Here is a 27,466-nt window from a genome sequence, read left to right as displayed (position 1 = left end):
CCTTTTCTGTTCCCTGCTTGGTTCCCTGGCCCTGCAGAGTGGCCCTGTGCCTTGTAAGTTTCCTTTGCTGTGTCTCCTGCAAAGTGCCCTCAGCAGCTCACTATTCCCCTGCAGTATGTCCGGGTGTCCCAGGACACACCGTCCAACGTCATCTACCAACTCATGACCCAGCACTGGGGCCTGGATGTCCCCAATCTCCTCATCTCGGTAACCGGAGGGGCCAAGAACTTCAACATGAAGCTGAGGCTGAAGAGCATCTTCCGGAGAGGCCTGGTCAAGGTGGCCCAGACCACAGGTGAGGGCTGAGGCCTGCCCAGGCCATGAGTGTACAGTAGGATGAGAGGCTCTCTGGGAATCAGAGTTATGGGGGACAGGAAAAGTCTTGGGGATAGCTGAGTTCACACCCGAGCCTGGGTCAGACTCCTTGGGTCTCTCATCTACAGACAACGCTTCCTTCACAGTATTTATTTCCCTGATGCCCCATAGCCACTGCCATGTGCTAATGTGCTAGATTTCTTTTTAAAGATTTATTTATTTTTACTTAGTCCCTATGTGCCTGCATGTACGTGTGTGTGTGTGTGTGTGTGTGTGTGTGTGTGTGTGTGTGTGAATGCCACTTGTGTTCAGATGCCTGTGGATGGCAGGAGAGGACATTGGATCTCCTGGAGCTGAAGTTATAGGTGGTTGGGAGCCTCTCAACATGGGTGCTAGGAACAGACTTAGGTTTTCTGGAAGAGCAGCCAGTACTCTCACTCCAGAGCCTAGATTTAATTTTAATTTCCACATCACACGCGACTTCAAGGCGCTGACTCCAGAGGAACGGCCAGCACTGTGCAGTGAGCTGACCACCCGAACAATAGCAGATGGGCTTTGGCTTGTGTAGCATGTATGTACTTGGCCCGCGTAGCTCTGTAAGGTGCATGGTCATCTGTAGGGAGTAGGGCTGAGGGATGGGGAGCACGAACGTCATCCACCACTCTCGAGTCTCAAACTCTGAGACGAAGTGGGGAACGCTGCAAGCCCTGAAATAGGCGACTCAGGCCAGGTGTGCTCCTCAGCCTGGGACGGAGAAGGCAGAGGGACAGGAGGGACCTTCAGAGAGAAGATACGGGCCTCTGTTCCTGTCCCTTCCCATAGCAATCTTTGCAATGTGTGGAGCTCGGGTCCCAGAAAGGCATGAGGAGGACACTGTCACAACACAGCGTCTCCCCTTGATGCTGCTTTAGAGGCACATCGGCCAATGTGCTTAAGAGTCTGAGGATAAGGTCCCATGTCAGGAGCACAGTGGGACTCTGGGTGTCGGTGTTAGCTTGACAGGGTGCACTTTGGAACCCAGAGGCATGGCCTGTCTCTATCCCCAGGGGCCTGGATCATCACTGGGGGCTCCCACACGGGCGTGATGAAGCAAGTGGGCGAGGCGGTACGGGACTTCAGCCTGAGCAGCAGTTGCAAAGAAGGAGAAGTCATCACCATTGGTGTAGCCACATGGGGTACCATCCACAACCGTGAGGGGCTGATCCATCCCATGGTGAGCAGTGGAGGGAGAGAAGTACAAGGAACATTGCAGGATGCTGGGGGAAGGGGTGCTGCGGCGGGGGTGGGGGGGACACGTCAGACACAGCAGGGTAGGCAGCTAACATGGGCAGGAGGGATCCCTATGAGGGTTACAACTACATGGGGGAGCATTCCCAAGAGTTGCTGTGATGAGAAATGGGCTTCAAGGAAATGGAGTGACTGACCACGACCACACAGCCAGCAAGCAGTGGGGTTGGGTTGGGCCAGGCTATCTGACTACTACAAAGCCTGAGCTTTTAGCTTTGGACCTCTATGCTCAGAGGCCTCCAGCAGCAGTTTCTGAAAGTCAGCAGCAAGTTGGGCTGCCCCTTAACACCGCACTCCAAGCTTGGGTCAGCGGCTGCTTAAGAAAGGACACATTGGATCTATCTTAGTGAGGGTGTAGACATTTTACTCACAGTCAGGGAAGTCTGTGGACAACATGGTCTGTGACTAGAGAACGTCTGGCTCAGTGGGTTCTCTGCCAGACACAGTTGCTCAAAGGTCCACAGGCTTGGTCTTTCTTTTGTGTCGGAAGCATGGAGTGCCTCCCTGAGCAGGATGGGGACTAGCTGTTCTGTTTTGCACACCCACTTGATGGTGTAAGACTGAGGCTAAGGGAGGCAGAGGGTGTTCCGAGCTGACAACCCTTCTAGTTGTTAGGCTATCCCATTTTCTGTGGACAGTAGAGAAGGTGTCTGGTCTCGCAGCATCTCCCAGGTTAGTAGCCTTTTTGGGATGCTCTAAAACATGACCACAAATCTGGTGGCATCAGGCAACTAACACGTGCGTCTACAGTCAGAAGTTTCTCTCCCACAAAGCACCAACACCATATCCCTTGGGTCCAACAAAAATGAGGTTATACTATTCTGGGGCCCTTTGGTGCTTCTGGGAGTTCCTGGGGCCCCATCCAGAGAATCCAGGTTAACTTTCTTAAACGTTTAGCTCCTTAACATCACAGCTGTAAATGCCCTTTCTCCAAATAAGGGGACACCTGCAGATCCTTGGTTTTAGGGATTTGTATCTATGGGAGGCTTAATCCGAGCTATTAGGCACCCATTTCCAGAGTGCAGGTTTGGCTTTTTTTTTGCTAAAGTGTGTGATCCCCGCCCTGGTCACCCACAGGAAGGCTTCCCCGCTCAGTACTTGCTGGACGAGGAAGGCCAAGGGAATCTGACTTGCCTAGACAACAACCACTCCCACTTCATCCTGGTGGACGATGGGACCCATGGGCAGTACGGCGTGGAGATCCCCCTGAGGACCAAGCTGGAGAAGTTCATATCAGAACAAACAAAGGAGAGGGGAGGTGAGTGTTTATGCTTCTGAGGGCATCTGGGATAGAGGGAACCAAGCCTTGGCCCTGCACCGCAGCCACAGCTGGCCCCAACCCCAGCCCATTCCTGGTGTGTCAGTCTCCTCTTAAGAGGTTCCTTGTGGGCAGCCTGGATGTTTGAGGCACCATAAAAAGAGCAGCGGAGAAAGGCTGGCTGCCTAGAGTGGTCCCCTGGGTAGAGAGCTCTGTTCTTGCTGCTTCTGTAGAGGAATCCAATCAGGGTGGGGTAGGGTACAGGTGGAGAACGGCATGTGTAGTAGATACAGGTGCAGGAGTAATCAGGGGTAAGTGCAAGGGTGGGATGAGTGGTCAGGGGTAGGGGTGGGGCAAATGGCCAGATGGTCTTGAGTTTGTCCCCCTCTCTTCCCTTTTTGGTTTTTCAAGACAGGGGCTGTCTGTGTAGCCCTGGCTGTCCTACAACTCACTCTGTCAACCAGGCTGGCCCTGAACTCCCAGAGATCCACCTGTCCTTTGCTTCCCAAGTACTGGGATGCGTGCGCCACCACCGCCTGCCTGGGTTTGCTTGTTTGTTTGTTTATTTATTTAAACAGTGAATAAGCAACTTGTTTGCAAGGCAGAGCTGTTCATCTTCAAGAGCTGCCCATTACCCACCACTCAGCTCAGCTGGTGCTTCCCCACGTGACTAGGGTGGAGTTGGTTCAGGTGGAGGAGGCGGACTCCAATAGTGGGTCTGTGCTTGCTTCCCCCAACTTGCCTTCACACGGGGCTCCATGTTTTCTTAGGTGTGGCCATCAAGATCCCCATAGTCTGTGTGGTGTTGGAGGGTGGCCCTGGCACTCTGCATGTGAGTACAAGCTGCTGTGCAGCATGGGGCTCGGGTGCCACTGTGGAGGGAGAACCCGTAGATGCTTTAGCTAGAATCTGGTGCCATCACAGGGGGCACACATGGCATGCTGTCCTCAGAATAAGAGGGGGGGGATCCACTATATGACAAGGATGCTTCCACGTGGAAAGAAGGCACGTGATAGGTAGACACTCGTGTAGGAGAGGTGGCTTAGCTTTAGCCCAGGTCATGGCGGGGCTGCTGGCTCTCTCTTCCCAGATCCTCTGCAGAAGGCCTCCACCCGGTGTCCCAGGCATTGCTTTCAGAGTACAGGTCTAAGGCCCTGGAGCTGAAATCTGGGGTTTTCTGTCATGGTTCTGGTCATTCTGGGTTCACACAGCATCCCTGTGGGTGGGTCTGGTCAATGGCTATGCCATGACACCCTTCCCCCCTTTTTTTTCCTGAGACAAGGTTTCTCTGTGTGGCCTTTGCTTTCCTAGACTTGCTTTGTAGACCAGGCTGGCCTCGAACTCACAGTGATCCATCTGTCTCTGCCTCCCAAGTGCTGGGATTAAAGACATATGCCACCACGCCTGGCTGTCATGACCCTTTTTGTAACAGTGGTGTTGGGTGTTGAGTGACAAGCCTGAGCCAGGTGTGTCAATGGTACATTCTTTGTGTGTGAGCAACAGCTCTTCTGCCTCTTGAACAGTGGGGTGCACTATACTAGGGAGGGCTTCTAGAAAGTTCTAGCAGCAAGTGACTTGCAGCCTTAGCTGCCGCTGAATGATGCTCTATTTCGGAAGTTTGAGAGCTGGGTGAGGACTCAGGCCGGCTCACACTTGGTTCTGGTTTTGCAGACCATCTACAATGCCATCACCAATGGCACACCCTGTGTGATAGTGGAGGGCTCCGGGCGAGTGGCTGATGTCATCGCGCAGGTGGCCGCTCTGCCTGTCTCTGAGATCACCATCTCCTTGATCCAACAGCAGCTCAGCATCTTCTTCCAGGAGATGTTTGAGACTTTCAATGAAAACCAGATCGTGGAATGGACCAAAAAGGTGAGGCCAAAGAGGCATATGGTCACGGGGCTGACTCCCTGACACACTAGGACTCCAGAGACCCGGAACGGATCAGAGTGGGCACACGACTGCATTTGCAGATGATGGGGGAAGCTCTGGGCCCCAGAAGAGGAGGGGTCTCCTGGTTGGGCACTGGGAGGTTGAAGCATATGACAGACAGCATGCCAAAGGAGAACTGAGCTTTAAATTCTATTTGTAGGATGCCAGGGCCAGTCTGGGATATCTTACAGCTTGAGAATGCTGTTCTGGGACCCAGATCCTATTAGAGTGGAGGGTGTGATGCTTGGGGAGGGCCAGGAAACACTGCCGAACACAGGAGGGGCCTTGGCTGAGATGCTGGCAGCAGAGGCCACAGATACTGGCCACAGCAGTGAGTGGTCTAGCCTCATCTCCTCATAAGAACACTAAGGAGTGGCCTCAGAAGTACCCAAATCAGCTGGGCGTGGTGGTGCATGCCTTTGAATCCCAACACGAGGCCAGTCTGGTCTAGAAAAGAAAGCAAGTCCAAGACAGCCGAGGTTACACAGAGAAACCTTGTCTTGAAAAACCAAAAAAACCAAAAACCAAAACAAAACAAAACAAAAAAGAAAGAAAGAAAAAAAAGAAAAAAAAAAAAAAAAAAAAAAAAAAAGAAAGAAAGAAAAGAAAAGAAAAGAAAAAAAGAAATGCCTAGCTCCCCAGTGCAGAAGCTGGGTTTTGCGGGGTGGGGTGAGGGTGTGTGTGTGTGCCCTGATGAGCTCTGCAGAGGCACAAAACTAATGCCACGTGTGTAGCAAGTGTTTACACCTCTGGTATATCCCCTGCAAGACAGCCTGGCTCACAGAGCTCAGAGGTCACACTCAGAAGTTTACACACTACATGAGCTTCTTAGGGGTGAGTGTGAGCAGTGCTGGGCTTCAGCAGAACTGAGTTTAGGTCCCACCAGCCATGGGACACAGGGACACCAGGAGCTAGCCACACTGGACTCTGCACTCGTGGAGGGGCTTGGGCTGTGGCTAAGCAAAGCAAAGTTAGGGACTCTGTGACTGGGTGACTCAAGGAAGCCCAGAGACCTCACTTTAAACCGGCCAGGGATTCAGAGTGGCCTTCTTTGGGGTGGAATGTTCTGTGAGATTATACAGTGGGGAAACAACATGAGTTTTTTTTAGCTCCTCCCCGTCTCCTCCCTACTGAGTTCTGAAGGCCTTTGCTTCCTTGTTGGATGTGCCAGGAGTCTTTTTCTCAGCAACATTATAAATTATTCAGGCAATTCAGAGAACTGAATTTAATCTCTTTGTCCAAAATTATTTTTGTTACATTTAGTGTGTGTGTGTGTGTGTGTGTGTGTGTGTGTGTGTGTGTGTGCGCACTCATGCTCACACGCTTGTGCCACGATGCATACTCCATGAACCTCAGAGGATACTTTTGGCAAGTCAGTTCTTTTCTTTCGCCATATGGGTCCTAGGAGATGGAAGCCAGGTCATCAGACCTGGTGGCAAGTGTCCTTGCTGGCTGAGCCTGGCAAGGCTGGGAAGTATGGCTGTCCTTCTAGGAAGCAGAGCACCACCAACCATGAATCTCACTGGAGTCCATTTGTTGCAGATCCAAGATATCGTCCGGCGGCGGCAGCTGCTGACAATCTTCCGGGAAGGCAAGGATGGGCAGCAGGATGTGGATGTGGCCATTCTGCAGGCTTTACTGAAAGGTGAGGCTCAGGGCAGGGGAGGAAGGGGGCGGGAGGAGAGACCGGAACATGGGCGCTCAGGACGAATGACAGCATCTCAGTCAGATGTCCTGGCCAGAGAGCAGCTGCACTGGGCCACACACGCCCCTGACATCCAAGAGGCTGGACAAATTCCCAGTGAGATGAGCTCAAGGGTGCCCACACCTACCCTCTTACAGTCAAGCTTTTCAAAGGCCGTGAGACTAGCAAGGAGAGGCGGCTTATCCCACCCAAGGGAGCCTCAATAAGGTAACGGGCAGATTTCTAATTAGACTTGAGCAGGTAGAAGGCAGAGGGCTACAAAGTAGGGAAGAAATTAAGATATTCCCAGAGAAACAAAAGCATAGGGAATTTGTAGCCACTAGACCCGAGTTAAGAAATGCTCAAGGGGGCCCGCAGCACGAACGGAAAGGACGCCAGATAGTGACTCAATGCCATATGAGGAAAGAAAAGTCCCAAAACAGGCAAATGCACGGGCAGTTATGAAAGCTTGTGTCATTGTTAACAGTGGCTTATAGTCGCGGTGGTTGCTTTCCTCGTTACATAAGAGGTTAAAGGGGGCTGGAGAGATGGCTCAGAGGTTAGGAGTGCCGCCTGCTCTTCCAAAGGTCTTGAGTTCAAATCCCAGCTACCATGTGGTGGCTCATAACTGTCTGTAATGTGGGCTGATGCCCTCTTCTGGCCTGCAGGTGTACATGGAGGCAGAGCACGGTATAATAAATAAATAAATAAATAAGTAGATAAATAAAGGAGGTCAAGACAGGAACAATTACTAGTGTAACAGCTAATATTCTAGGCCATGTCTCCTGGCTCATGTTTATAATCTCAGAACCTCAGAGCTTAGAAGCAGGAGATCCACAGCCAAGCTCTAGGCCAGGCTGGGATTTATTATGCTTAAGAGCCTGCAAGATGGGCTGGAGAGATGGCTCAGCTGTTAAGAGCACCGCGTGCTCCTCCAGAGGTCCTGAGTTCAATTCCCAGCAACCTACATGGTGGCTTACAGCCATCTAAAATGAGATCTGGTGCCCTCTTCTGGACTGCAGGTGTATGTGCAGGCAGAACACTGTATAAATAATAATAATAATAATAATAATAATAATAATAATAATAATAATAATAATAATAATAATAATAAAAGAGCCTGCAAGATAGCTTACAAAGCATTACTACAGCAAACTCCACTTGTAAGAGGGACTTAGTGTAGAGAAAGAGGTGGAGCCACGGGTGCCAGATCTGAAGGGGGGGCTGAGGAAGGGCCATGGAAGGTTCTGGGAAGCGAGTTTTGTGTGACACTATTCCTACAGAGACAGGAACAAACCCATCTACTCACCTCAGATAGGGAACTGATGACAGACCAAAGTGGCACGGCCGCCGAACTTCAACTTGGTGAACCATTGAGTTTACTGAGGTTGCTTAGAGGAGGGTGGGTGAGGAGTAACTCACAGGGCACATGGATGACTGAAAACCCACCCCAGCATGGGTGAAGACTCAGAAAAAACTGTATCCCTCACGCTCTCTGTACCACTTGCAGGCAGCTGCAGGGCTGGGAGAGCCTCCCTGTCCCAGCATTCCTTACTGCTTATGTAACCCTGGGAAGTAATGGGTCTTGTGAGTTTGGTGAGTTTCGGGGACTTCCTGAGTCCTGATGAGCTTCCCTCCAGGAAGGAAGGTTTCAGCTGGAGAAAAATACTACACAACATGGGGCTGGGGATCCGCCTGGACCTGACGCAGAATCTCATTGTGGCTTCAGTGTGTTTTTCCTGGTGCATTTGCTGTGGCATGGGGCGTGTTGTGTGTGGTTTCTGTTTTGTTGTTTTCTCTCCTCCTTGGTGAAGCGTCTTTTGTATCCTTTGTCTTTCTGTTTTTCTGAGCTGTAAGCACTCACTGTTTATTCTGATAGGAGCCTCTGTCAGACATGTGAAGTGGGGAGTCTTTCCTTGGTTTGAGGGTTGCGGCCACATTTCCTTCTGGTGGCTTTGAAGAACCAGAGGGATTACCCTTTGTAGTTTGTGCTCTCTGTGCCTTGGCTTAGAATTCTGCGAATATTCACTGATGTCACCTCTCCCATCTCAACACCCCCTTGTGTGGTGTGAGGGAAGGGATTGAAGTTGGTTTTGTTCTTCAGATAGAAAGCATGTGCAAGCTTGGGGACCTGAGTACTGATCTTTAACACACACACACACACACACACACACACACACACACACACACACACTTAAAGCAGAGAGCAAACTTGCTTGGCTAAAGGCGTTTCTGGGAATTTGGGTGATTTGGCTACTGCAGAATGGAGACAAAGCAGTGTGTGTGTGTGTGTGTGTGTGTGTGTGTGTGTTGGCTTTTGGAATTCTGCTTTACATGTTAGTGTAAATGTATGTATTTAGAGTCCCATATCTTCTCCTTTTGTAATTTCTTCCCTTATGCTGTGGCCCACCTGTCACAGAAGGGCTTGCCATGTCTGGGAGGTGGCCCAGGGTGGGGAGATGGGGGTAAAGTGATGACCATACCCCTGAGATTCTCTGAGCCTAACAGTAAATAAAAAGCATCTTACAAAAGGGTGTCCCAGGGACCGGGTCACCGCTGAGCAGAACTAGAATTCTCAACCAACTCCTGAACCTGGTACCAAGCCTCATCTCGAGGCCCCTTGACACACACTGTCACCCACAGCCTCTCGAAGCCAAGACCACGTCGGTCATGAGAACTGGGACCATCAGTTGAAGCTGGCGGTGGCATGGAACCGTGTGGACATCGCTCGCAGCGAGATCTTCACCGATGAGTGGCAGTGGAAGGTGGGGTGTCTTATACAAATGGGGTGTGTGTCTCTCTGCACAGTTCTATCTTTGCCTTGGGACTAGATGACCAGGGTGGGGCGGGCGGGGGGGGGGGATCCATCCTTCGGAAGAGATATCACAGCAGCCTCTTCTAGGGTCCTGAGCTTGGAGTTCCGGGGAGGTGCAGACTTGGTGTGACAGTCCCTGATCGGTGCTCCCTTTCAGCCTGCAGATCTGCACCCCATGATGACGGCTGCCCTCATCTCCAACAAGCCTGACTTTGTGAGGCTCTTTCTGGAGAACGGGGTACAGCTGACGGAGTTTGTCACTTGGGATACACTAGTCTGCCTGTACAAGAACCTGGAGCCATCCTGCCTTTTCCACACTAAGCTGCAGAAAGTGCTGACCGAAGAGCATGAACGCCTGACCTGCGGACCTGATGCACCCCGGCTGCACATGCACCACGTAGCCCAGGTGCTACGTGAGCTCCTGGGGGACTCTACGCAGCTGCTGTACCCCCGGCCCCGGTACAGTGACCGGCCACGGCTCTCGCTGCCTATGCCACACATCAAGCTCAATGTGAGTGTTGGCCATGTGGGCACTAGAGATGTGGATGCTGGGGGGTGTGTGTTGGAGGCATGGTGACATGCTGGTGATGTGTGATGCCTAGCTCTTGATGGATGGCCGCTGTTTCCGCAGATGGTTCATGAGCTCTTATGTTCGTTAGAACTTAGAAATTGCAGTCTACAGAGCACGTTCCAGGACAGCCATGACTATTACACTGAGAACCCAAACCAACCAACCAACCAAGCAAATAAAAATTAGGAATTGTACTGAGTGTGGTGGCGCACGCCTTTAATCCCAGCACTTGGGAGGCAGAGGCAGGAGGATTGCTGTGAGTTCGAGGCCAGCCTGGTCTACAGAGTGAGTCCAGGCTAGCCAAGGCTACACAGAGAAACCCTGTCTAAAAAAAAAAAAAACAACCCAAAACAACAACAACAAACAAACAAAAAATTAGGAATTGTTGCATGCCTATAATTTCAGCTCTCATGAGGCTGAGATAGGAAGGTGAAGAATTCAAGGCCAGCCTGGGCTACATGGTGAGGCAGTCACTGAGGTAGTCTCATAGAAAGAAAGACAGAGAAAAGAGAAATAGAGGAAACCAAAACCAATTGACCAAACAGACAACCCCAACCAAAGCAATGGGCTCTGCACTCTGTCCTGGAAGGCCTGGGCTGTGAGAAACCCCACAGATCCACTATTGCTGGGAATGGTAACAGGAGGACATGACATGAGCCTGGTGAATTAGTGTGTGTGTGTGTGTGTGTGTGTGTGTGTGTGTGTGTGTGTGTGTGTGTGTGTTGTGTTCTATACGCATATGGATATGTGTGTGTCTGTATGTGGGGTGGGGGTCAAAGGTTGACGTCAGGTAGCTTCCTCAATTGTCGCCACCTACTCTTTGAAGGTGACACTGTAGTGCTCTTTCAGCCCGGATGGCCAATCAGCCCTGTGAGTCCTCCTGTCTCTACCACCCAAGCACCACTGTGCTTGTTCTTTTAATGTGGGTGGTGGGGATCTGAACTTACATCTCCAGGCTTGTGTGGCAAGCTCTTTACCCACTGAGCCATCGCCTTAGCCCCCAATGAATCATTTAGCTAAGTTCCTGAGAGTGATAATGTGCCACCTCTCTATGATGGCACAAAGTAGGACACCTGCCCACCATCTTGGGCATGCTGGGGGTCTCTGTAGGACATGGACTGTCTTCTGCCCACCAGGTACAGGGAGTGAGCCTCCGGTCCCTCTATAAACGATCAACAGACCACGCTACCTTCACCATTGATCCAGTCCGCGACCTTCTCATTTGGGCCATCATCCAGAACCGCAGGGAGCTGGCGGGCATCATCTGGGCTCAGGTACCAGGGTCGGTGTAGTTGCAACATCTGGACTGGTGGTCTGAGTCGGGAGCTCACTTCCCACAGCAAATCATAGCTCATGGCTGTGTGGGACAGTAAGACTTCTAGTCCAGGGAGGCTTGGAGCACCCAGGGGTGGGAAACAAGAAAATTTGGTAGGAAAAATGATTCTTTTGATATTATTTATTATAATGTATGTGGTGCTTTGCCTGCAGGTACACCTGCAGGCCAGAAGAGGGCACCAGATCTCATTGTAGATGGTTGTGAGCCACCATGTGGTTGCTGGGAATTGAACTCAGGACCTCTGGAAGAACAGTCAGTGCTCTTAACCTTGGAGTCATCTCTCCAGCCCAGGAAATTAATTCTTAAAGGAAGAAAGAAAGAAATAAAGAAAGAAAAAAAAAAAAAAAAAAAAAAAAAGGAAGGAATGATAAAGGCCCTATAAACAAACCATTGTGGTTACTTCCAAGGCTGTCGATGGAGGCAGTGTTGTTCTCTGTGACCTGCCCAAGACTTGTCTATTCATTATACTCAGTAGGGAGACAAGCGCATGGTACCCATGGGCCTGTACAAGAGGCCACCATCTGAAGGGTTATGTGTTAATGTGGAGGTGACTGAAGTTGTTTGTATGGACAGGACCCACAAACCCTTCGGATCCTGAGCATCTCTGTTCACTATCAAAGGTTTCTGAGGGGCAGGGTGGGTAAACTTAGCTTGTCCCCCAGGTCCTTACAGTGCCCCTGTGTCCCAGAGCCAGGACTGTACTGCTGCAGCGCTGGCCTGTAGCAAGATCCTGAAGGAGCTCTCTAAGGAGGAAGAAGACACAGACAGCTCAGAGGAGATGTTGGCATTGGCGGATGAGTTTGAGCACCGAGCTATAGGTGAGCTTCCTGGGGCCACCTGCACTGTCACCAGGGTCTCCATCTCTGTATGTCAGCTCCGATGCTGACCTTGTCCATGGTCCACATGTTTCTGGACAGTACCTATTTCTCAGTCTTTTTTTTTTTTTTTTTTTTTTTGGTTTCTCAAAACAAGGTTTCTCTGTGTAGCCTTGGCTGTCCTGGACCCGCTTTGTAGACCAGGCTGGCCTCGAAGTCACAGTGATCTACCTGCTTCTGCCTCCCGAGTGCTGGGATTATAGGTGTGCGCCACCACGCCCGGCTCCTGTGTCTCAGTCTTACCCTGGGTCCCGCTTTTGCTGAGGGCCCCACCCGAAGGCTCAGGTCTGGTCATCCTCGTGAGCTGAGTACCTCTTCTGTTCCTCAGGTGTCTTTACCGAGTGCTACCGGAAGGATGAGGAAAGAGCCCAGAAGCTGCTTGTCCGTGTTTCTGAGGCCTGGGGGAGGACCACCTGCCTGCAGCTGGCCCTAGAGGCCAAAGACATGAAATTCGTGTCTCATGGAGGCATCCAGGTGATTTCCCCAGGGGGTCCACTTCTAGAATCAGGTGCCCAGGGCTGCTCAGCTGGGCACTGCCCTGGCTCTGATGATATGGTTGCTCCCAGCAGAGTGTCTCATTGATGACTGGGTTAGTGGCTGGTACCCCAGCCATGTGCTGATGGGCAGACACTTGTCTGCTGGTTTAGAGACGTGAGGAAATTGGCGCACAGTAAAGCAAATGGCGTGGAGGCAGCTGCTGAAACATCAGGTGGTTCCCCAGTGCACTTTCCAAGAGCCTGTTTCACCTGGTGGGGTGGTGGTGATCAGGAAGGACAGGGGCACAGTGTAGCCTTCACAGAACGTTAGGGGCAGGGGAAGATACTCCTTTTACTTGGGTACCCTTGGAGCACAGCCTCATGTGATTACCATGCCTAGAGAGCTCCATGTACCCTGGGCTGGCAGAGCCTGAGGGTCCCCAGAAGGAATGAAGCGCTACCCTATGATTCTGAAAAGGGTTCATGTATGACAGCCTGGGACTGTCTGACCTCGAGACCTTGCAGAGACTGGGGGTTCTGCAGCTGGAGGAGGCATGGCAGGCAGAAGAGGAGTTAGGGTCCCCCCATGTGATAAGTCCTGCTTCTCCACCATGCACCGTGGCTCCACCCACCCAAACCTCCATTCCTCTGCTGGCTGACAATGGGGTGCCTGTCAGGCTGGCCACCTGTGGTCAGGGCTTCAGAGCGCTGTGGTTACAAAGATGTGACCAGCTTGGGGCAGGGGCAGGTTGCTGGGTGCCTACTGTTCTGAGACCACCCTGTCCACAGGCTTTCCTGACCAAAGTATGGTGGGGCCAGCTCTGTGTGGACAATGGCTTGTGGCGGATCATCTTGTGTATGCTGGCCTTCCCACTGCTCTTCACAGGCCTCATCTCTTTCAGGTAAGGGGGAGGGGTCTGGGCTCCTAGAATGTACAGGAAGTAGAGGTGAGGACACCACCAACTGTTCAGTACCACCTTGGGTTAAACTCTTCCATGCCTTGAGTTTTCTGCTGGATGCTGGAGGCTGGTGGTATTGATGAGCCTGTCTGTTGGCCTCAGCTCCCTGGCAGCAGGAAGCATGGAATGGACAGGGTAACCTTGTGCTGCAGCTATCTATACTGCATAGAAGATTGAAGACCAGGTCTGGCTGTGGCTCACTTGTGGTCACCTCGGAGCACACGGGCTCTTGCTAAGATGTCACCTCTTTTCTGATAGACAGCATCTTTGGGTTCCCTGGCAATTCAGGGACAGATACCAAGCCCCAGCCCGGATGCCAGTAACAAACCCTTTCATAGCTATAGGCCACATGGTCCACCACTTTCTCATACCCTGGAGTGTTGAGAATGTATCCTAGGGGAAACTGAGGCACTGAGGAAGCAGCGTAGGTACTAAAGCAGCTTCAGTCTGCCCTGCCTGTCTGGGCTCCCATCCTGGCACAGACCTAGAAGGAACAGAAGTCAATCTCCCGTCCTCTCAGGGGTCATGGACATCACCCTGTGCCCTTTGTAGTACCACCTCCCCTCCCCCCACACCTCCCCTGAGAGGACCATGGCTGAACCTGTGTTTCCAGTAGCAGCTGTGATAAGAGGCTGCATCAGAGCATGGGACTTGGCCACCGTATTATACTGACCCTTATGACAGTATTGGTAGCTGGTTCTCATTTGTGGGGATACCTGAGGCCTGAGAATTCCTCTAATGCTAAGAGCTCAGCACAGGGATTCTAGCCCAGGTTAGGCTTATAGCTAAGCCATGGCCCTGGATAGGAGCTGTGATGTCCCCAGGATATACAGAGACTTAACCTCTGGCCCTTGGGTTTATGCAAGGTTTGAGGTCTTTAGTGCCAAGGCTGTAGAGCTGGCCTGTCTATGACTGCTATGTGACCTTGGGTACCAGGTGAGGTGTTCTCTTCCTAGTACCTTTGTCCCTTGAGTCACATCTCTCACAGGGTGAATGGAGAGCCTGGGGACCAAAGTCTGTGGGATGTTGGGCTTTTAGCCTGTCACAGCCACCTGATATGTCTTCTTCTGCAGGGAAAAGAGGCTGCAGGCACTGTGTCGCCCAGCCCGAGTCCGTGCCTTCTTTAATGCCCCCGTGGTCATCTTTCATCTGAACATCCTGTCCTACTTCGGCTTTCTCTGTATGTTTGCCTATGTGCTCATGGTGGACTTCCAACCCTCACCATCCTGGTGCGAGTACTTCATCTACCTGTGGCTCTTCTCCCTGGTGTGCGAGGAGACACGGCAGGTGCTCACTGCTCCCTCACCAAGTGTCTGTTACCACCACGCTTCACCCAAGCCCCTGAGGACCTGGGCAGGACCCCAGGAGGCAGGCACACACTCCCCCACCTGGGAGCCTCCTTCTATGGCCTGGCTGCCCTGTCTGAGGGCTGGGCTTCTAGGCCCTTCCAAGGCAAAGTGCTTATGACTGTCTGGTTTCTGGTGCTCACAGAGGCAGGTTCTGTGTGGCCCAAGGTCCCCCATCTACCTAACCACATTCTATGGCCACCTTGGAGTGGGTGTGTTTCCCCACATTGCTAAGTATGGGGCACCATGTGATCGTTTGCAGAAGACGTAGGCTGATGGAGAGCTATGAGTGTGGTTATGGCTCACCTCAGGAAAAGGGCTCAGAGCAAAATGTGCCAAATGTAGAGGCACCCGTCCACCCAAGGGTTGCTGACCCAGAGCATCCAGAAGTACCTTCCCTGAGGCAAGAGCGGAACTTGATTCTCCCTGCAAGGATGTGTAATGACATCCAGGACCGGTGCCACCCCAGCAGCTTCTGCATGCTGCAGGGGCCAGGGTTTGTACTGCGGGCCAGTCACACAGACATGGCTCTGTCTCCTGGTAAACAGAAACTTTCTGTAAAGCTGGATGTTCCAGGGACTTGAGGTCACCTCCCAGGACAAAGGCCTGTATGTCCCTTAAGCAGACCAACCCTTACCATGTTAGGTCCCCACTGCTTCCTGTGGTGGCAGCTTACACTGGGTGGACACCCTAACTGTTGGGGGAGCCAAGGAAGAAAGAGAAGACCCCAGGAAGGAACCATGGAGCTGGGTCTGGGTCTGGGTGGAGCTAAAGCACCTGCTGAGAGTCTAGAGGTTTGGGCCTCCTCAGCCTCTGTAGCCAGACCTTCCATGGGGGTCAGAGCATTTATGTTCCCTGAACTCACCTTACACAGCAGCCCCAAGACAGAGAGCACATGTGTCTCTTAGACTCTGTGCCTCAGGCCCAGGGAAAGGATACACCTTTGTCTGGAGTATGGTACTGGAAAAGGATGAAAGTTCCTGCCAGCCATACTATGTGAGGGGCCTGGGTCTCCTCCAGGCCCCTCCTTCCTGGACATTCTGGACAGCAAAGATCCTTGTGAGTGGTGCTGGCAGGGAAGAGGGAGCTTCTCCAGCACACACATGCATATGCTCGTGTGTGAGTGTGAACGTGAGCATGTGCGTGTGCGCACACACACACTCATTCACGCATTCATGCACACATACACTCATTCACACATATTCATGCCCACACACACACACACACACACACACACACACACACATACGCGCGCTTAATAGCACCCCTGGTTGATGGGAGACTAGCAGTGAAGTCTGGCAAGAACTTACCTCTACCAATGCTGTTCCCGGATTTGCTGAGTGTGGAGGCCCACCCTGTGTCCCCCTGGCCCCTGCCACAGTCAAGCTCAGTCCACAAAGGGCTTTGTTGGTGTGACGCTGATGGCTATGTTGGCCTCCCCTAACTGTGGTCTCCTCAGTAGCTCTTCTATGACCCCGATGGCTGCGGGCTGAGGAAGAAGGCGTCCCTGTACTTCAGTGACTTCTGGAACAGGCTGGACATTGGGGCCATTCTGTTCTTCATAGCAGGACTGACCTGCCGGTGAGTGGCCAGGGTGCCCCTGTTGTCTCCCCATGTGGCATCCGGACCCAGCCAGCTTAGGACAAGGTGGGGATCTCTGAACTTGGACTCCTTCCTGTCCGTGGGGGTGGAGGTGGCCGAGACCATGCCTGGCCGTGGTGCAGATGGAGAGATGGTATTGGGGTGTGTGACTGCTCTCGGTCTGTCTTGGGTTGCTGTTACATGCAGGGGCCACCGGTCACATTGTTAGCCTCAGCTTCCCAGACATATAGGGTCCTTTTTTGTCCTTCCTCACTGGACATCCCACTCATGACAGCTTGTGAATCTGAGATGTGGTGGCCCTCTTCTTTCTTGAGGTGGGATGGATATGGCCAAGGCTCCTGCAATATATTTCTGGGGTATCCTTCCTTGTACCTGGGCTTCCATCTCAGTTCTCCATGGATGTTCTGCCCATGATGCCACCCTCACCTTTGACATATTTAGGCCTGGCTCCTCCAGAGCCCGGTATCTCCAGGGACCACCCCCCGAGCCAGGGAGAGGTTTTGGAAACCTTTGCCTCCTGGCGAGCAGAGGCTGAGGTGGAACCCTACCCACTGCCAGGCTCATCCCAGCAACACTGTACCCCGGGCGCATCATCCTGTCTTTGGACTTCATCATGTTCTGCCTCCGCCTCATGCACATCTTCACTATCAGCAAGACGCTGGGGCCCAAGATAATCATCGTGAAGCGGATGGTGAGGGCAGGAGGGGCTTGCCCAGGGGGAGGGCAGGAGGGGCTTGCCCAGGGGGAGGGCAGGAGGGGCTTGCCCAGGGGGAGGGCAGGAGGGGCTTACCCAGGGGGGAGGGCAGGAGGGGCTTACCCAGGGGGAGGGCAGGAGGGGCTTGCCCAGGGGGAGGGGGCCGGAGCGCACGGCCGCCCGCCGTGAGTGAAGCTGAGAGCCGTACCCATCATGACGGCGGGAGAACGGGGCTAGAGCCTAACCATTTGTCCCCTGTTTTGCCCCTGCCTCATCCTCAGACTCTTTGAACGTCCCTCAGACAGTTGCCCGAAGGCCACCTCCTCCAGGCTGTTTTCCATGTTTCTCATTTCACAGTCCCAGCATGGGCCCCATTGCTGCTCCCACTCCCATCTTAGGGGACTACCTAGGAAGATGTCAGTTTGCTCTGTGAGGTTGTGCAGAGCTACCCCCCTCCCCGGCTGCTCCCCAGCATCCTGCATCCATATCAGGGTGACAGTGGGAAGAGGGCATTCAGGGTGGGAAGTGCAGCCCATTGTTTCTCTCTCTGTAGATGAAGGACGTCTTCTTCTTCCTCTTCCTCCTGGCGGTATGGGTGGTGTCCTTCGGAGTGGCCAAGCAAGCCATCCTCATCCACAATGAGAGCCGCGTGGATTGGATCTTCCGTGGGGTTGTCTACCACTCTTACCTTACCATCTTTGGGCAGATCCCAACCTACATCGATGGTAGGACCCAGGTGATGGGCATCTCAGGGGCAAGGGGAGTAGAGTGAGATAGAGATGTGGAGCTCCTCTAGGGTTCTGTAAGAGTCCAGGTTACAGGAGATAGGGGTCATTTCCAGCCAGGGTGTGTGGCTTTCTGAGTACCAGGAAAGTCCAGGGCTCTGTTGGGTTAGCTTGCCCTGGATGCTAACAGCCCTAAACAGAGAGTGAAGGGTGCATTCCAGTCAATGAACACTTTGTTAGCAGGAAATTAAGCTATGCCAGAGATATAGGGGGCACAGCTGGCAGTCCACAGTGTTAAAGCCACCCCACCCCCTCCCTGACCCCACTATAGTCAGAAATTCCCCCCCCCCCCCAGACCATTTCTCTGTGTAGCCTTGGCTGTCTTGGACTCACTTTGTAGACCAGGCTGGCCTCGAACTCACCGAGATCCACCTGCGTCTGCTTCCTGAGTGCAGGGACTAAAGGCGTGCACCACCATGCCTGGCCAGTCAGAAATTCTTTTTTTATTTTTATTATTTAGTTAATTTATTCAGATTACATCTAAATTGTTTTCCCCTACTCACTCAGAAATTCTTAATCCTTGACAAAAAAGATGACTTATGGTGAGAGTGTGTGTACCTGTGCCTGTGTATGAGCCTGTGTGTGCATGTACATGTGCGGGCATGTACATGTGTGTGCATGTACATGTGTGGGCATGATATGTGTGTGTGAGTGAGTATGCATGCATGTGTGGTGGCCCGAGGACAACCTCAGGTGTCATTCTTTAGGAGTTACCCACATTGTTTGGTGGTGGTTGTTGTTGGTTTTTAAGTTTTTGTTTTTTTACTTTTCCCTTTATTCTTATTTTATGTGTATGAGTGTTTTACTACATGTAGTGTGAGCCCTCCATGAGGGTATTGGGAGTTGAATCCAGGTCCCCTAGAAGGATTCTTTACCATTGAGCCATTTTTCCAGTCCCTTTTTGTTTTGGTTTGATTTTGTGTTTTGGTTTTTGGTTTTTCTTTTCTTTTCTCTTTCTTTTTTAAAGATTTATTTATTTATTATGTATACAATGCCCTGCCTGCTTATACCCCTGCAGGACAGAAGAGGACATCAGATAACATTAGAGATCATTGTGAGCCACCATGTGGTTTCTGGGAATTGAACTCAGGACCTCTGGAAGAGCAGTCAGTGTTCTCAACCACTGAGCCATCTCTCCAGTCCGCCCCTCTCCTTTTTTTTGAGACAGTTTTCTCTGTGCAGTCTTGGTTGTTCTAGACTCACTTTGTAGACCAGTCTGGCCTCGAACTCACATTGATCCGCCTGCTTCTGCCTCCTGAGTGCTGGGATTAAAGGTGTGCACCACCATGCCTGGCTTGTTTTTTGGTTTCTCAAGACAGGATTTCTCTGTTAGCCTTGGCTGTCCTGGAACTCACTCTGTAGACCAGGGTGGCCTGGAATTCATAGAGATCCACCTGCTTCTGCCTCCTGATGCTGGCATTAGAGGCATGGACCACTGTGCCCAGGCAGTCCCTCATTTTTTGAGACAGTATCTTTCAATGGTCTGAACTCGCCTAGTCAGTTACGCTGGCCAGACAGAGTCCCGGGGATTTACCTGTCTCCTCTTTGGCCCTGGTATTGGACATGTGAGCTATAATACCTGGCCTTCAACATGCATCCTGGGGCTTGAAATCAGGTCCTCATGGACTATGGGAAACATTTTACTATTTCCCTAGGCCCATGTGGTTTGTTTGTTTGTTTTTTCTTTAAACCATCATCCTTCAGGTGGATTTCCCACACCATGGGTTACCCACAGTAGGTCTACACATGAACGGTGTGTAACGGAAGCTAGCTTCAGACCCTGCCCCATCAACAGCCGCTGCCCGCTCCCTCAGTCCTACGAAGGCACCCGTCGGCCGCTGTGACACACATTTGCTCTCCCAGACAGGTCACACAAACCAGACCTAATATGGCGGCTGTGTCTGGCTTTGTTATCCACTATCACATTTTCAGGGTTCACGGGGGGGGGGGTGAGGGGGAGGGGAGGGAGATTATAGCAGGTATCAGTGCTTCATTCCATTTTATTGCTAAATTGTATTTCTCTGCACAGATGGAGCTCTGTTTTAGTTATTCATAAGCTGTGTCCACTTTTGTCCTTTCTGGGGTTTGGCAGCTGTGGCTGTTGCTGCTGCGAATTTACGTCTATGCTTTTGCACGGGTGTGTTTAACTCTGAGAACTGTCGAGCTGTCTCCACAGAGGTGACATGGTCTGGTTTCTTCACACTCACCTCACACTTGTTACTGTGGGCGGTGTCAGCGGTGTCCTCTTGTGGGTTTGGTTGACAGGCCTCTAATGGCTTCTGTGAGCGTATTTTCATGTGCTTACTGGACCATTAGTGCATCTTCTCAGGAGAAACGTCCATTTCCATCCTGTGCTCATTTCCCCCTTCCAGTATAGTGGTTTTTTTTTTTTTTTAATAATCGAGCTTTTAAGACTTTTATCAAAGGACTAGTTTGCAATACTTCCTGTGATTGCAGAGGTTGTCGTTTTATTTTATTTATGAGAAGACCCTTTCTTCGAAGCATAGAATTTTAATGAGGTGCAGCTAGGTTTTTAAAAGTCGTTTGGGCCTCTGTGTTGCAGTGGAGACAGCGTTGCCTAACCCAAAGCTCAGAAGGTTTATGAGTGCATTTTGTCTTGTAAGGGTTTATAGCCTTCCATCTTTCCTCTGGCCTCTGACGCATTTGCAAAACCTAGCTCTCAGCCTTGCCCCATCAGTGCCGCTATGCTCTTCCCTTAAGCAGCCACGAGTGTGCTTTGTCTGTACGCATTTGTGTGTAAGAAAAGGGTCGTTCTTATCTTTTTATTTATTATTTTACACATATTGGCATTTCGCTTGCATGTATGTCTGTGTATTACTCGTGTCCTTAGTGCCAGGTCTGGAACTGCGATGCTCATCCTGGGGTATCACCTTCTCTTTTAGTGTGTGTTGCTGTTATTTTTTTCTTTTAGATTTATTTTATTTTTAATGATGTGTATGTGTATGTCTGTATGAGGGCATGCACACATGATAGACATGCCTGATCCCGGAAGTTGGAATAACAGCCGGTGAGAGCCATGTGAGGTGCGTTCTGGGAACTGAACTTGGGTCCTCGGGAAGGGCAGTTATATGCTCTTAAACGGCTGAGCCACATCAACTATTTCTTTTTTTAATTTTATATTTATTTATTTATTTTTAACTATTTCTTTTAAAATTCTTTCCTTCTGGGGCTGGAGAGATGGCTCAGAGGTTAAGAGTACTGGCTGTTCTTCCAAAGGTCCTGAGTTCAATTCCCAGCAAGTACATGGTGGCTCACAACCATCTATAATGAGATCTGGTGCCCTCTTCTGGTGGGCAGGTGTGCATGCAGGCAAAACACTATCTCCATAATAAATTAAAAAAAAAAAAATCCGTTCCTTCTAATTAAATTTCTCAAGTTGCCGGGTGGTGGTGGCACAAGCCTTTAATCCCAGCACTTGGGAGGCAGAGGCAGGTGGATAGCTGTGAGTTTGAGGCCAGTCTGGTCTACAAAATGAGTCCAGGACAGTCAAGGCTACACAGAGAAACCCTGTCTCAAACAAACAAACAAACAAAAAACCAAAACAACAACAACAACAACAAACCCCTCAGGATCAAGACTCATACACTGATGACTGTAGCCATGTGAAGTGTGAAGTGCCTTTGGAGAGAGATGGCTGGACCTGGGGTACAGGGTGCCACCCTGGGAGCCAACTCTGGCTCCAGGCCCCTCTCCAACAGCCCGCTTCCTGCTTGGGGATATCCAAGTACAGATGGCCTCTTGTCAGGCTTTGGACTTTAGCTAGACACCCAGCCCCTAACTCCTGGGATATAGGTGTCCAAGCCTGTGGTGACCCTAGATGTCCCTGATGGCTAGGGTCCTGGTGACTGACTACATGGTGGTTTTTTTTTTTTTTTTTTTTTTTTTTTTTTTTTTGGTTCCCCCTTCCCATTCCCCACAGGTGTAAATTTCAGCATGGACCAGTGCAGCCCCAATGGCACAGACCCCTACAAGCCCAAGTGTCCTGAGAGCGACTGGACAGGGAAGACGCCGGCTTTCCCTGAGTGGCTGACGGTCACCCTGCTCTGCCTCTATCTGCTCTTCGCCAATATCCTGCTGCTTAACCTGCTCATCGCCATGTTCAAGTAAGTGTGGGCACCTGTGCAGGCGGGGCTCTCCGGACTGGCGTGTGCACAGGTTAGCACGTGACAACCTGACACGAGTGTGTGTGCTCAGCTCCCCGGGGAGCCGGCACGCCATCCTTTCCGTGTCGGTGTTCCCAAGGGCCCCGTAGCCCCTGTCCTCTGACTGGGGCCCTATGACCTACTGCATGGCTCAGCCATGGAAGGCCCAGCCTGCCCACAGTGAAACCCTTGAGCCCTTGGCCTTCTTGTCCTTGCAGACAGTTTCCTGGTGGCTGGGATCTTTGGCAGTCCCTCCATTGTGATGTGCACAGTGTACTCTTTTCTCACCAGCTGAGTTTGGGGGCTTCCCCTTCTCGTTTAAAGTATTCTGAACACAGAGAGCTATGGGTACAGGTAGGGAGAGGGGAAGACTCTGTCCCTGAGGCGGAAAAAGCCATCTGATAAGGTGGCACATGTCCCTTCCCGTGCTCCCCGGTCTCTGTGTGAGACCTGGGTACCTGAAGTGCCTGAGACACCACCCTCTGCTTCTTCGAATCACTAGATCCTCTGCAGAGTTCAGTGCCCGTGTCTAGCCCCCTCCCAGATGCCATCTTTTCTTCTTCTTTGTGAACATAGATCTCAAATCCCTGTGGTGTCCCTTCAGCTCACCTGTGTCTGCAGTCTCAGGCACTTGGCCTGGGCAGGCTGTGTCCCCCGCAAACCTTCTGATACCTCTGCCTCCCACCAGCTACACGTTCCAGGAGGTGCAGGAACACACAGACCAGATCTGGAAGTTCCAGCGCCATGACCTGATTGAGGAGTACCATGGCCGGCCCCCGGCCCCTCCCCCGCTCATCCTCCTCAGCCACCTGCAGCTCCTGATCAAGAGGATCGTCCTGAAGATCCCCGCCAAGAGGCACAAGCAGCTCAGTGAGTCCCCACCCCCTCCCTTTCCCCCTCTCCCGCCACCCCGACACTGTGCAGTCCCACCATCCTGGGTGCAGGGGTCCTGAGTGTGTTTGGGGGTCCTCTCAGAGCCCTGGGAAAGATGACCTTTTATGCTGCTGGGCTTTCCCTGCCTCTACCCCCACATCCCAGCATGAGCCAGTAGCTCCGCCCACCCCCCACCCCCCGGGCCTGGACATGGGGCCCTGGGTGGGTTATCAGATTCTTTTTTTTTTTTTTTTAAATATTTTATTTAATTTTATTTTTTATGTGCCTTAGTATGAGAGTGTCAGATCTTAGAGTTACAGACAGTTGTAAGCTGCCATGTGGGTGCTGGGAATTGAACTCAGGACCTTTGGAAGAACAGGTAGTGCTCTTAACCACTGAGCCATCTCTCCAGCCCATGGGTTATCAGATTCTTGCTAACCCCCCATCCTGCTTACAGAGAACAAACTGGAGAAGAACGAGGAGATGGCCCTCCTGACCTGGGAACTCTGTCTGAAGGAGAACTATCTTCAGAACCAGCATTTCCAGCACAAACAGTGGCTAGAGCAGAAGATCCAGGGCATCAGTGACAAGTACGGAGGCCAGGAGACCTGGGAAATGCACCCCCGAAAGCCTATGTCCTGTAACCCCCAAAGCCACCCTAGGTGTGGTTCCCGTGGCAGGGGAGGGCCCGTGCTCAACTTGTGGGAGAGAAAACTGGATGTCACTGTGCTCAGACAAGCTAACAGGGACCTGATTCTGACAACAGCAGGTGATGGGGAGGATGGTAATGATGGAAGCGATGATGGTGGAAAGCGTGACAATTATGGTATGGTGATGGTAGCGGTGATCACGGTGATGATGTTGAGATGACATGATGCCAAGGGTGACGATGAGGTTAGTGCTGGAGGTGATGGTTACTATAGGGACAGTGTTGGTGATGCTGGAGATGGTGGCGTTGAGCGTGGTGGTGCTTCTCCTGATAGTGATGGCGGTCATGGTGACAATGATGGCAACACCAAGAAACGTCAAGGAACTAGTTGATGGTCAAAGCCCCTTGTACCTACCATGATGGGTAAGCTAGGCAAAGATGAACCATTTGGTTGAGTTAGGTTGAGCACAATGGCGTCAAGTTAGTCCTTGGGATGCTTTCTGCTTAGAACAGTCTTCTACACAGTGTCATTATATTGGAGGGTCTTTCCTGCTTCCACACTCCCTGTCCATGCCTTTAACAGTTCTGTAGACTGGCTGGCTGGCTGGCAGGTTTACTGGTGTGTTAGTTGATGGTTTTGGGAGTGTATTGTTTGGTGAGTCTGTTTCAGGTTCATTTGTGGTTTGTTGGAAGATTTGGAGGTAGGCTCATTGGTTGGTGAATGCATCAATCGATTGCTTGGGGGTGTATTAGTTACTTTGCAGTAGCTGTGATAAAAAAGCAAAAACAAACAAAACACACACACACACACACACACACACACACACACACACACACACACACACACACACAAAAAAAAAAAAAAACAACCCACCATGGCCGAGGCAGCTTATAGAAGAGAGAGTTTATTTTGGCTTACAAGTATCCAGAGGGTTAGAGTCCATAATAGTGGGGACAGTGTGGCAGCAGGTGGCAGGCATTTCAGCAGGAGCACAAAGCCGAGAGCTCACATCTTGAACTGTTAGCATGAAGCCAAGATTGCAAATCTCAAAACCCACCAGTACATCTTCCTCTAACAAAAATAGACCCCACCACCACCACCACACACCTTCTTAAACAGGGCCATTAACTGGGAGGACATTTCTCATTGAAAGCACCACAGTGGGCTGGGAGTACCCAGCTGTTCTTCCATGAGCTTCCTGAGAACAGGGACAGAATCCTACAAGCACCCCCACCCCCGCATGACAGTCATCAGCCCCCAGAAAAAGCCCAGAGCCTGGCAAAAACTCAGCGAATGCTGTGTGGTTCTTGAGCTGTGGATCCTGGCCTGGCTGGCCTACAGCAGGCTGGGCTATGTTCTCCGCTGATAGGACACCACACTCTGATTGTCTATTTAAAGGGCGGGGCCCTGGGTCCACACAGCCCTTCAGCACCTGCTATTACATGCTCAGCAAGAACGATTATATGGTGTCATTTGATTCTGAACAGTAACTGTGCCCACTGCCCAGATAGTGGGATACATAGTACCCAAGGAACTTCTGAAATGGGGCATATGTCTAGGTGCCCCATCACCAGGGTGATCTTGACGCTGCGTCAGTAGAGTCAGCTCAAGGACTCTGATGGCATGGTGTCAAAGGCTTGCTGTTGACTAGGCACGTGACCCGCATCCCAATCCTAGCCTTACTTACGAAGATGTGTCAGGTGCTTCATCTTTGGCATTGAGGTGACAAAGAGTCAAGAAAGGGACAGGAGTAGAATGGTCCAGTGTTCACTACTGGTGAATAGTATATCCTGGAGTTGGAGGCCCATCCTGGTGACTTTGCACTCTCCTGCCTCAGGGAACTAGACTAGCCCGGAAGAACTCAGCCACATGGGCCCACTCAGCTCTTATCCATGTTTTCCTCCTTGTAGGAGGCTCAGAATGGATCTGATGTCCAGTTTCCAGCCTGGGGCCTAGAGGCAGTTGGGCTCCTCCAGTTATTTCCTGAGGTTTAAAAGGATGACTAAAATATCACATTTTCAAAGATGGTTCCCACGGGCATTCTAGTGGGGATAGCGTCTAGTGTGCTAAGCTGGAACATCTCAGCACCTCCGGCTTATTGTCTAGAAGTCTCTAACAAAAATCTATGCCCCCAGTAAGTGATGTCAAGCACGGAGTGACAGGGGAGCTGTGAGGACCCTGGCATGGTCACTTTTTCTCTGGGGACACAGTGAGGGATCTGAGGCCCAGGGGGCGCCCTGATGTGTGTCGGGACATCATGGCACTGTGCTGAGCTAAGTTGATCCCAGCTTCTCACCCACAGAGCATGGCTGGGAGTTTTGGGGTTTCTGTGAATCTAAGGGGTTCCCATGCATCATGGCGACTCAATCATGGGATTCCAAACAGGCTGCGAACATCACCCTTACATGTTAGCAAGGTTGTCTTGGGAAAAAAAAAAAAAAGAAAAGAAAAGACAAGACATGGGGCACCAGGGTGTCTTTTGTGGACCAAGGCAGTGCAACGCGTGGGGAAGCAGATGCCAGCACACTCAGCGTGATTCTTAGCACGGCTTCCTGGATGCCTGTTTAAATTGGGTCACATCCCAGAAACACTGATCAGATATTACAAAGTGGCTCACTTTATTACAAAAGGATATTGCCAGCGGTTGCTACTGCGAGTGGGAGGAAGTAAAGGATTCCCTGGGCAAAACCTCTTAGAGCTCTTGGCTTCACTTAACTATAATCACAGCTGGCTGTGGGAAGGGGTGGGGCTTCTGGTTCAAACTAAACATTCTCCCACAGCCCCAGTACGCCATCTACGCCAACCTAGTTGTCCCCACAAGCTTGTCTGAGATAGCTTCCAGAGCTTGTGGCCCAGCACCATGCGGCAAATCTAGACAAGCGGGCTTCTGTGGATACAGCTACCTCCCCCAGCTGACACCCCAGGTGGCCTATTGAGCTGGGCTACCTGAGCCTGAGTTGCCTGCCTGCTGGGACAGTTTTCTCCGATGGTAGAGACGTACGTTGTTGATACTTTCACATTACAGGAGACAGTATTGAATGAGAGCCAGTGGGGTGGCACTCCTGGGCTGCTGAGTTTGGTGGGGTTGTCTAGAATTGGGCTATTGTGTTTTCTATAATTGGCGGGGTCCCTAAAGCTTGCCCATTTGTCCTGTTTCAGAGTGGACACTGTGGTGGATCTTCTCGACATGGACCAGGTGAAGAGGTCAGGCTCCATGGAACAGAGGCTGGCCTCCTTGGAGGAGCAGGTAGGTTGAAAGTCAGGGTCTGGTGGGGCTTCTTGTGGAGTGGTGACACTGAGACGAAGGACATTGGGAAAAGATGGAGAAATCGATGTTTGTAAGGGGTGGGGGGAGATCAAGATCATTTTCCATTGGGAAGAAGCACTTTCTTTATTCTCTAGAAAATTCTACTCAAGCCTTCTAATGCTGAACTCTCTCAGGGTTGAACTGTGAGTCACCCACATTCAGTTCATGGTCCTGGTGGTCTCAGCGTATACACGGCCTCTCTCTCCACTTGAGACCACTCATGAGACACTGACATCTTGGGACTATAGAGGACCAACCTCAAGCTCTCCTCTGAGGCTGCATGGCCCAGTTGGGTGTCTGAGTCACTGGGCATTGAAACTAGTCCTTTAGGCCATAAGCCCCATGCCACACAGACCATGGGTGCCAACCTAATCTTTCTTGGGTAATGCCATCCAGGTGTCTCAGACATCCAGAGCTTTGCACTGGATCGTGACGACCCTGAAAGACAGTGGCTTTGGCTCAGGCCCAGGTATGCTGACGCTGGGTGAGTATATATGGTCTCTCAGGAGCTGCCTCCAATAATCTGTGCGGTTTTGAG

At 51.4% G+C, this 27,466-nt stretch overlaps 1 protein-coding gene across 1 annotated transcript; it reads left to right on the top strand.

Annotated features, from left to right (window-relative positions):
• The first annotated feature begins 82 nt into the window (after positions 1–82).
• Positions 83–27,450, top strand: LOC127195061 (transient receptor potential cation channel subfamily M member 2). The gene is made up of 21 exons (XM_051152503.1): positions 83–295; positions 1,362–1,528; positions 2,680–2,860; positions 3,631–3,692; positions 4,532–4,732; positions 6,335–6,593; positions 9,120–9,241; positions 9,449–9,802; positions 10,999–11,136; positions 11,887–12,016; positions 12,402–12,547; positions 13,339–13,451; positions 14,582–14,795; positions 16,317–16,435; positions 17,015–17,147; positions 17,704–17,875; positions 21,876–22,059; positions 22,787–22,968; positions 23,429–23,561; positions 26,781–26,868; positions 27,325–27,450. Exons 1-21 carry the CDS (start codon positions 163–165, stop codon positions 27,448–27,450), a joined length of 3,357 nt encoding a protein of 1,118 aa, XP_051008460.1. The 5' UTR covers positions 83–162.
• The last annotated feature ends 16 nt before the right edge of the window (positions 27,451–27,466 follow it).

The sequence above is a fragment of the Acomys russatus genome, chromosome 11 (genome assembly GCF_903995435.1).
Source record: "Acomys russatus chromosome 11, mAcoRus1.1, whole genome shotgun sequence".
Classification (NCBI taxonomy): Eukaryota; Metazoa; Chordata; class Mammalia; order Rodentia; family Muridae; genus Acomys; species Acomys russatus.
Note: the sequence above shows the minus strand (reverse complement) of the source record. Positions and strands in the feature narration are given on the sequence as shown.